This window comes from Octopus bimaculoides, chromosome 19 (assembly GCF_001194135.2).
Source record: "Octopus bimaculoides isolate UCB-OBI-ISO-001 chromosome 19, ASM119413v2, whole genome shotgun sequence".
NCBI lineage: Eukaryota > Metazoa > Mollusca > Cephalopoda > Octopoda > Octopodidae > Octopus > Octopus bimaculoides.
In genome coordinates, this window is record NC_068999.1 from 54,079,357 (window position 1) to 54,090,754 (window position 11,398).

General features: G+C 38.2%; 1 protein-coding gene across 2 annotated transcripts in view; it reads left to right on the forward strand.

The window, feature by feature from the left end:
- LOC106875405 (uncharacterized) overlaps nucleotides 1-7,448 on the forward strand; it is a 32,481-nt gene extending 25,033 nt beyond the window's left edge. The window contains exons 2-4 of one of the 2 annotated variants that reach the window (XM_014923517.2): nucleotides 1,435-1,564; nucleotides 3,984-4,216; nucleotides 6,129-7,448. In XM_014923517.2, the coding sequence (XP_014779003.1) occupies nucleotides 4,019-4,216; nucleotides 6,129-7,394 (1,464 nt within the window). In that variant the 5' untranslated portion in view covers nucleotides 1,435-1,564; nucleotides 3,984-4,018 and the 3' untranslated portion in view covers nucleotides 7,395-7,448. The remainder of the gene's footprint in view (nucleotides 1-1,434; nucleotides 1,565-3,983; nucleotides 4,217-6,128) is intronic. The other variant, XM_014923516.2, reaches the window with a different exon arrangement.
- The last annotated feature ends 3,950 nt before the right edge of the window (nucleotides 7,449-11,398 follow it).

An 11,398-nucleotide genomic window follows, 5' to 3' on the forward strand; every position in this document is an offset into this window, starting at 1 on the left:
TTTTTTTTTTTTTTTTTTTGGTGTGGAAGTGTGAGTGAGAAAAATATCTATAATTGATCAGCTGAATAATTGGAATGTATGTGTGTGTGTGTGTGCATTCTTGCATGTATTCATTCATCTGCAACTAAAGCTTTAGTTTCAAATGAATAAACTCTACTAAATGTATTGTATACTTTTTCTCTAATTTGTACATCCAAATACACACACACGATGAATGATAGAATGGAAGAGGGCTGTCAGTGGGTTACACTCATAATCATCGTTACCATTACAAATTATTAGCGTTTTGTATGATTAACCACTGGCAGCTCCATCCATCTGTTCCCCATCAAGACCATATGTTAAACCTATATTTTTTTTGTTTTGATAAAAATTTGCTTTGTTATTAGAGAGTGAGTGGTGAGGAGTAAGAGATCGATTGAATGTATGTTTGAAATCATCAGGTACCAAGATGTCTTGGCATTTGTTTAGGTGCAGAGAGGGATGTATGGTTGAGAAGCTTGCTCTGAAACTACATGGTTTCAGGTTCAATCTCAGTGCATCACACCTTAGGCAAGTGTTTCTATTATAGACCCAAGTCAGCTAATGCCCTGTGAGTGAAAGTGGTAGATGGAAGCTATGTGGAAGTCTATCATATGTGTCTCTCTTTCTCTCTGTCCCCACCACTTGACAACAGATGTCCATTTCTTTACTTCCAAGTAACTTAGCAATTCAGCAAATGAAAATGATAAAATAGGTATCAGGCTTAAAAAATAAGTACTGGGGTCAATTTGAATATCTGGTCATGTCATGTGGCATCTCACTTTTCAATGATGGAAAGAAGATTTATTAAGGGTATTGAACACAGTTCTTCAGTTCTTCTTGACAATTCTTTTCTCTTGTGTGTTCTCACATTGCTTGCGATGTCCATTCAGTATTTTATCAAGGGAAGCTAAAGGAAAGGTCGTCTGTTTGCCAACAGAAATACTGTCTGTCTTTCTTTCATATTTTACGCTGCTGGTAAAAATATTTGTAAATCATGTATGTACCTTCATAAATTGTTCAAAGTGAAAGTATTTTTTTCAAGGCTGTGTTGCATTGTCTATATGTTGAAAGACATACAGAAACACACACAACCAAAAAGAAAAGCCTTTTTTTGAAGTCTGTGTTGTGTTGTATTGACAGACTTGCACTTAAAATTCCTGCATTTTTAATCAAAACTTAGTTACTAAGGCGACAACACTAGCTGTTTATCTTTCTCTCTCTCTCGTATTTCTGTCTCAACAATAACTTTTCCTCTTCCTCTTCCCTCTCCCTACTCAGATGTTGTTACAGGCAAATGGAGATCAGCTCTTTTATAATATAAGATTTGTATTAACTTTTGACTATTATCCTGTTTCAGTTTTCCGTTTGTCTGGATTTTTACTTACATTTCCTCTTTAATTTTAAATTTAGAAACAACACCATTGGAATACTGATTTCACTACTACAAATGCTTGGTCATATTACATGGCATTTGTTCAAAACTCAAGTGGAATGAACACTTAGGCTGTAAATAACTTTTTACTGGGATATCATCACTAACGTAAGCAAGTATTAATTAACTGAATTTCTCAATAAATAGGCACTGGCATGACTTGAAATTAATAAGTCTACTTCTCAACCACATGGTTTTGTGTTCAGTCCCATTGCATGGTACCTGTGGCTGGTATCTTTTACTATAGCTTTAGGCTGACCAAAGCCTTATGAGTGGATTTGGAAGACAGAAACTGAAAGAAGCCCATAGTATGTGTGTGTTTTTCTTTGTCTTGAAATCACATGATTATTGTAAATGCATGTCATTCATTTCCAATAGTCAGTGAAAACATCTCTGACTATGGGGAAATATTACCTTGCTTGGAAATAGGTAAAGATTAGTGGCAAGAAGGGCATTCAGCCACAGAAAATCTGCCTCAATAAACTCCATCCAACCCATGCAAGCAGATAAAAGTGGATGTTAAAAATAATGATGTACAGTATTCATATCATCTAATTGTATAATGTCTTGGACTGTGTTATCTGGTATATCCTTCCTAAGATGGTTGGGTGTGGTTTAAAGGAAGTTTAGCTTCTATTTTGAGCAGGCCAGGCAACTAATTCGACACATGATATAAGACACACCCAACCATCTTAGGAAGGATAATCAGTGAGGATTGAAAAGGAGTAGAGTAACTCACACATGGCATATCTGATAAAATTCAGATAGTTTAAAACTTTGTGTTATGTTTGAGAAGAAGACTTATCAAGCCAAGCAAAATTGCAGTCATGGCAGATACTGGTGTCATGTAAATTGGCACCCATGCTGGTGACACATAAAAGCACCCTGTTGTGATGCAAATGGTACCTGTGCCAGTGGCATGTAAAAGCACCCATTACACTCTCGGAGTGGTTGGCGTTAAGAAGGGCATCCAACTGTAGAAAACCATGCCAAATCAGACAGTCTGGTGCAGCCTTCCAGTGTGCCAGCCTGGTCGAACTGTCCAGCCCATGCCAGCATGGACAACAGACATTAAATGATGATTATATATATATATATATATATATATATATATATATACACACACAGATATGTTTACTTGATCTCAGCAGAATGAACAGTGAAGTGTCAGATTTGTATGGCAGATTAAACAAACACAAGTTCCTGATGTTGTTGTTGGTGGTGATAATAATAGTGATGGTAGTGGTGAAGCTTGTGGTGATAGTAATAGTAGTGGTGATGATGATGGTAGTGACTGGCCAGTTGGCAGACCTGTGATTTTTGAGTGAATCCTCTCCTTTGTTTTATGTCTCAGTTCTTGTATTTGATTGTATGTAAGTTCAAAATGTACACCATATGTACACCCCCCTCTCTCTCTCCCTTCCTGTGTTATGCCAGTAGAAATCATGGGCCTCTATGCATTAGCTTGAAAATTCATGATTTTTCTTGGGAAAGATACAGCAATGTTTTCCTGTTGCATTCTGCCAGTTTATTTACAGTTTAGTTTGCTAGTTTCCTGCTCTCCCAAGCTTAGCCTGGAGGGACAGAGCCTATTTAACCCTTAAAGCAGGGTGACTGGGGACTGGTTCATGTGATATCAGGGCATGTCCACACACACACACACACACACTAGTGGGGTTGTGCAATGCATCTAGGGGCCAACCCTCCTCCCAAATTCTGTATATCTTAACAACAGAACCATCTTTTGCTATTTGACCCATAAGTAGGGTCCTTCACAGGTACTACCACTTTAGATCTTATAGCAGACTTGGGGGTATGGGTGACTGAGTTAACTCCATACTTTTCAAAACTTCTGGACTCCTAAGCTGGAGCCTTATCACAGAATGCAGTTTAATGTCATGCCCATAACCCATACATATATCATATTCATTCTCTCATTCTATTACTTGTCTCAGTCTGCAGCCATGCTGGGGCACTGCCTTGAATTTTTAGTCAAATGAATTGACCCCAGAACTTATATTTTTTTAAAGCTGAGTACTTATATTGTTGGTCTCTTTTGCCTAACTTCTAAGTTACAGGAATGCAACCACACCATCACCAGTTGTTAAGCAGTGGTGGTGGGGCAAACAGACACACACACACATACATATATTACACACATGACAGGCTTTTCTCAGTTTCCATCTACCAAATCCACTCACAAGTCTTTGGTTGGCCTGAGGCTATAGTTGAAGACACTTGCCCAAGGTGCCACATGATGGGACTGAACCCGGAACCATATGGTTGGGAAGCAAGCCTCTTACCATACAACCATCCTGCACCTATTTAGCAGTCAGTTAAGTAAAATATTTAATGGGCAGTTTGAAATGGGGCCTACGTTTCACATCTGGTTTTGATCGGTTACCAGCTTTGCATGGTAGTGGTAGTAATAATGGTAATAGTGGTGGTTTTCAACTTTAAAATCTAATTTACTCTGATTTAATAGGAATAAAAAAGAAAAAAATTTCTCCTACATTCTGTTTTTCAGAAATGGTTCTATGTTGGAACCTTATATGAGAGGCAATGTCTTCGCCGCTATTTATGTATTTAGTGAGATTGGTGCCGAAACGCAGTCATCCAATACTCATTCCAGCGACTCCTGGTGCACAATGTTGGATCCATTGTTATTCAGTTCGGCATAACTGGTACAAGAATCAGCTGGATGTATTTCATAGGGACAGCCTGACACACCAGCCTCCTGGGAAGAAAACACATGAAAAGGTATGTCTATATTACTATACGTCTTCTATGATTTTTTCTCCTCCTCTTCCTCCTTTGTTTTAAGATGTTTGAGGTATACTCTACTGCTAATCCCTGTCTTGTTTGATTGGTTTATAGCTCTGTGTGTTTTGGGTGTGTGTAGTGCCTATTAGTTCTACAAGGTGTGGCTGTGTGGTTAAGAAGCTTGCTTCCCAATCACATGGTTCCAGGTTCAGTCTCACAATGTAGCAGCTTGAGCTACTAGGCTGGCCAAAGCCTTGTGGCAGTGGATTTCATACACAAAAACCAAAAGAAGCTCTCGCGCACACGTGTGTGTATGAAGGCACATTGCTCAGTGGTTAGAGTGTCAGGCTCCCAATCATAGGGTATTAAGTTTGATTTCAGGACCGGGCTGTGTGTTGTACTCTTGAGCAAGACACTTTATTTCATGTTGCTCCAGTCCATTCAGATGTAGGAATGAGCTACAGCATCACTGGTGCCAAGCTGTATTGGCCTTTGCCTTTCCCTTGGATAACATTGGTGGTGTGGACGGGGGAGGCTGGTATGTATGGACAACTGCTGGTCTTCCATAAACAACCTTGCTGGGACTTGTGCCTCAGAGGGTAACTTTCTAGGTGCAATCCCATGGTCATTTGTGCAAGCCTTGTGTACGACATGGTATTTCCTTGCCTTCATATAGTATGATAGTTGTAAACGAGTGTTACCACCATACAAGCAGTGTAAATCATTCCCAATCTTCCATGGAAACTTGTTTGATCACGGGGAAATATTACCTTACTTGGAAATGGGTGAGGATTGGTGACAGGAAGAGCATCTGGCAATAGAAAATTTGTCTTAACAAATTCTGTCTGACCCATGCAAGTCTAGAAAAGTGGACATTAAAATGATGTGTGATGATTGTATATTTGTAAGTTTTGGAATACTTTATGCAATATGTATGTAGTGCTTTTTTTCTATTTCTGTGTGATATATTATATATATACATATAGGTATAGGCGTGGCTGTGTGGTAAGACGCTCACTTCCCTGCCATATGGTTCTGGGTTCAGTCCCACTGTGTGGCACCTTGGGCAAGTATCTTCTGCTATAGCCTCGAGCTGACTAAAGCCTTGTGAGTTGATTTGTTAGATGGAAACTGAAAGAAGCCCATTGTGTGTGTGTGTGTCTGTTGCTCCCTTGCCATCACTTGACAACTGGTGATAGTGTGTTTACATTCCTGTAACTTAGCGGTTCGGCAAAAATGATCAATTGAATGTGTACCAGGCTTTAAAAAAAAAAAAAAAAAGAGTCCAGGAGGGGTCAATTAATTTTCTTTTAGTTTTTGTCTCCTTTTACTTGCTTTTTCCACACAATCACACACTATTATCCTGTTCTATTATCAATGATTTTTGTCATCTGCTGGTAGTTAATAAAGAAAATATCATCATTGCTGCTGCTGCTCGCTCGCTCGACAAATTGCTTAGCAGCATTTTGACCATCTTTATGTATTGTTCAAATTCTGATAAGATTTCACCCTTTTGGGGGGTCAGTAAAATAAAGTACCATTAATATATTGGGGTTAATGTTGTAATCACCTAACACTTACCTCTCAAAACTGTTGAATTTGTATTTCAGTTTCTTTCTACTACAATCAAAAAACCTGAAATTTGGTGGGAGGTAGTTAGTCAATCACATCAACCCTAGTATTTACCTTATATTATTGACCTAGAAAAGATAGAAGGCTAAGTTGACTTTGGTGGAATTTGAACTCAAAATGTAAAGGCAGACAAAATGCTTAGCAGCATTTTGTCCAGCATGCTAATGATTTCGACCAGCTAGTCATCTTTTTTTGTGTCTAAATTAAAATCATGATGTTACTTTTATATGTCTTTTGTTTTTAATTTACTATTCTTTTATAAATATTTATATTTTAGGTTATTTCATTCCTTGATCTTGTGAAACCAAAAACTTCATTCTGCAGACATGGTTTACAAAGCAAACTGGAAACGCTTGAAGTCCTTGGTTGTTCTTTAGATCAAGTCCAAGAATGTCCTGAAATTCTACAGGTCTCACAAGCTGAGCTTATGCACAGAGCTACTCGATTGCAACAACATGGTCACCGAAAGATCAATGTGCAGATGTTAAAACTTGTTCACTCTAAAGCATCAAATGCTCATTTGAAGAGGTTACAACCAGTTTTGAATTTATTGCAAGGTTACAACACCATCACAGAGTACATGATGGATATTCTGAAATGCAATGAAATGGAATTCCGTGAAATTATTAGCAAAATTCCATTACTGAAGAAACTGCGAAACATGCCAGCATTTACAGAAAAGGTCAAATATCTTCAAAGCTTTGGTGTGATAGCTGAGCATTTCATTAAATATCCAAACCTGCTCTCTTACAGTCTTGATACCTTAAAGGGTCGCATTGAAATAATGAAAGTACACCAAGAGGGAAAAGATTTCCCAATTTCATCTCTTGCCAGCTCTGAAAAACAGTTTAAGAGATTCCTGAATAAATACAATACTGAACAGAAAGTTCTTGATGGAAGTCCAAATCGATATGAATATATTGCAAAACTGTTCAATGTATCTGTTTCTGTTGCTCAAAAAATGTCTTACTTAGAGAACAGGCGTCTTACTACACTGAAGCCAAGAGTTGACTTCCTCTTATCAATCGGGATTCCAATTGAGCATCTTCGAAGCCATACCTATATTCTACGCCACAAGACGGATACATTGAAGAAAGCCTATGCCAAGGCACAAGAAGCTGGTATTGAAAAAGTCGGTCTGTTACACATCATACACATCATTTCATGTAAAAATGTTCCCTTGAGAGTTCCTACTCCAAAATCAGCAGTCTTCCTGCCAAAATTAATTGGCATTGATACTAGAACTCTGCAGAAGAAACTTTACCATATTGCTCCTTTAGTAACTACAGACCGTGTAACACTAACTACCAATTTTGAGTACCTAACTAGTCTTGGTATTACCAAAAAAGACATATGTAATTGTCCACTAATTCTATCTCATTGTCCCGAATATCTTAAACATACAATTGAGTCTTTAAGGAAGAGACCAGAACTACAAGATTCATTAGACTTGTTATCAAATCCAACTGCATTTGTTAATTTAGTGCAATATTTGATTGAGAAAGAGGTAAACTTCCGTAATATACACCAGGAAGTGGTCTGATGCTGTATGGCTGAATTAGTTTACAAATAAATGCATTTTGTAGTACAAGTAAAACCTTTCTTTTGATTTTCTTCTGTAAAATAATGGTTTAATATCTGTTTCCCATCAGTTGTGATGTGGACTTAACCCTTTGGAGACGAAGCCTCATTTGGAGTTTTGGTGCCAAGAAGATGGAACCCTTTTTACAAGCCCTATAGAATGCATGCACTTATTTTTAGAAAAAAGATTGTAAAAAATTACTTTACATATATGAAACTATATATACAATCTCCTTCGTCATTCAACTTTTTAGCTCCTAAGGGTTAAGGAAACCTTTATGCATAGGGAAAACTCACTTTCTCACCTGTGATTATAGTGTCGGGGGTAATCTGATGGGCCTCTGCACATTTTTTTAAACCAAGGGTTATTCAACCAGAGACAGTGGTAAGTTAACTCCATTATTTCATTAACCGGACATGTATAGCATGTCTCTTAGCCTGACACTCTAAAGTTACCCTCAAATATTTCACAGACTGTCTGTCTGTCACAAATTCGGCCTTACAGTGCAGGGTCCAAAACTATGAGTTTCTCAATTTGATACCTGTTTTAATTTAACCTTGAATTTCCAGAACTTTGAGCTTCCAAAGACTTTTATAAAAAGGAAATTTGTAGAATTTGTTTTACGATCTCCCTGGTATCTCCTCATAATTACATTGTAACTGGCATCTTGCTCATCATTTTTATAAGGTGTGACTGTAAGAAGTTATCTTCCCAACTACATTAAGAGTCATAGGAGCTGCTTTTCTTTCTATCCCCTGTAAATTCTTTTGATAAAGACACAGTATACAGATTATAGTCCCCCTACCTCAACATGAGTTCCTTCCTTAGCTGAAATTTCTCCTCCAGGAGCCAAGAACCTTCTCTCTGAGATAGTGGCAGTTGCAGTTAGACTGTGTTTCACTGATGAGGTCTAATAAGATAGAAACATATCCAGAGTTGTCACCGCATTTCTAAACATGGCACTTATACCCACATCATCTCTGCATTTCATATTTATTTAATTTTGATTGAAATTTCAGTGTTGTTACATTCTCTATCTCTCTCTCTCTCTCTCTTTTAAAATCATTTATTAGAATCAACTAATTAGATAATTATTGCCCTTATCACTAAATAGGTAATTATAATAAATTAGTTTCCTGGCTTACAACATTAAATATGTTAACACCCACTTCATTCAGATTTTTTGCAGCAAGCATCCTGGGAAATTTTCTCTCGTAATTCTTATTCTAAACCTTTGTTCTACTTCTGTCTGTTTTTCTGCCTGTTCATTCAAGTGTGTGTGTGTGAAAGAGAGAGAGAGAGAGCCTCATTTTCAGACAGAGGCTAAAGGCTTCAATGGTTATACACCACATTCTTTCATCACATAAAAATTCACAAATTCTTCTAATGACTGTTTGTTGCTGACAGACTATCCTGCGAATCTGGAGTTTACCTTAAACCTATTGGTGTACACTTAACTATATATCTAAGTGTGTGTGTGTGTGTGAGCATGTATATATGACAATGTGCCAGTATATCTGATTGCTCTATGTTTGTGTACATTGGTGGGTGGGTGTCTGTCAGTCACTGAGTGTTAGTAATATAAAGAACCAGTTAAATACAGTACCATCTACCAGTGTGGTGCCCTGTTGCTAGCACCACCAATATTCCTACATGTCAACCCTTCCCTCACCATACACTGTTTTTTAGTGTGTGGGAAGGGAGAGGGAGGTGTGTATTGAATGTGTTGCTATTCTTACTCACCTTATCTATCCACCACCCTCACAGGTGATGTTGATGTACAGAGGTGGTGGTATTGGTGAGGGTAAGCATGGTGGTGGTGGCGGCGGCAGCATTGGTGGTGGTGCAGTAGGAACTGGAGAGGGTGAGACAGACATGGTGAAGTGATGATAGCATTGGGGAGGAAGATGGGGATGACCCTATTGTGTAGATGATGGTGATGTTGCTAGACGGGTGGTGGTAGTGGTGGAAGATGTGCCTGAGCTATTGCTGCTCCTGATGACATTAGCAGTGGGGGTTATGGTGCTATTGTGGAGGTGATGGTAGTGTTATGTGTGTGTGTGTGCAGTTGTAGTTGTTTAATCCCAGGTCAGCTCTGAATGAGCAGACCAAAGGTCAAACGCATTCTAACTACAGCCATCTGTTTGTTTTTGGGAAATTGATGTGATCACATTATCTGTTGTCCTTTTTTTAATGATAGTAGCATGTGATTGACATAAGGTTTGGCTGTTATTTCCAGCATATCGGATTCCTTCATTGGCTTGATGATGGAGACAGGGTTTTTGAGGGTGGTGGTGGTTAAACTGGGGAAATAATATAGCAGTGCAGATGTTGGGGGGATAGTGCTATTGTGGAGTGGGAGAGGGAGAAGATTTGATGGTATTGACAGTGATGATGATGCTAGGGAAGTAGTAGTATGGTGAAGGCAATGTGGTGCTAATTGAGAAATAATAGTGATGCTGGAGCTGATGTGGTAGTATTGCTACTACTGCTACTTGGTAGCAAGATTGTGGGTGGGATGGTCTCACACACACACACACACACACACATATATATATATATATATATATATATACACGACTACTGTAGTAATATATATATATATATATATATATATATATATATATATATATACACGACTACTGTAGTAATATATATATATATATATATATACACACGACTACTGTAGTAATATATATATATACACACACACACACACACATATATACATGACTATTGTGGTAATATATATATATCTGTGACTATCCCACCCACAATCTTGCTACCAAGTAGCAGTAGTAGCAATACTACTATGTGGCTGTGAAAGGATAGGAAAGAGATTAACTGGGGATTAGGATATGCGTATCCATGATGGTGATGGTGGTAGTGATAGTAGGAATTCATCCACCCAGCAATCCAAATCCTCACCTCCATCCTTGTCTGTCTGTTTGCCAATAGCTTAGGATGCTCTCATGTAACACTTATCCCCATACCTTGGGTGGAGTTTGCCTGAGACAATATTTGCTGGGGTTATAGAGTTGGGAGTGCTCATTCAGAAGTTGTTAATTACTTTTCTTCAAAAGTCCCTACCACCATCACTATCTTCACTACCACACCTACACTGGATGATAAAAGAGGAAACTATCTATCCATCCATCTACAAACACACAGGTACACACACGCACATGTGCATACACAAAAGTATAGCTGTATACAAATTATATATCTATATAAACACACACACACACACACAATACACATAGACATTCTTCTCAATAATATATATATATATATATATATATATATATACACACACACACACACACACACACACATGTATGTAAATATGCACACATGTATAGACCATCTCTTTGTCACATATTTACATATTTATATGCACACATCATACATGCATAGGTACAAATACATGCTCAGAATGATTTTCCATAATATTCAATACATAAGAATTCTCAACATTTCATTCACAACTTTCTGACCTTCACCTCCATCACTGCACCCTCCTCCCTCTCTTCCTTCTGCCTTCTTCCTGCTTCAACCTTTTGATGATATTCCAGGATGAGGTCTATCAGCAACTCTGTCTATTATTTGTCTATATTTCTCTCTGTTAGTCTGTTTGGCTAACTGTTTTATGCATCTGCTTTGTTATCTATGGATTTACTCACTTAGCCGTGTGTGTGTGCACATATTTCTTTGGCAAAGTTCTCTCTCTCTCTCATCATCATCATCATCATCGTTTAACGTCCGCTTTCCATGCTAGCATGGGTTGGACGATTTGACTGAGGACTGGTGAAACCAGATGGCAACACCAGGATCCAGTCTGATTTGGCAGAGTTTCTACAGCTGGATGCCCTTCCTAACGCCAACCACTCAGAGAGTGTAGTGGGTGCTTTTACGTGTCACCCGCACGAAAACGGCCACGCTCGAAATGGTGTCTTTTATGTGCC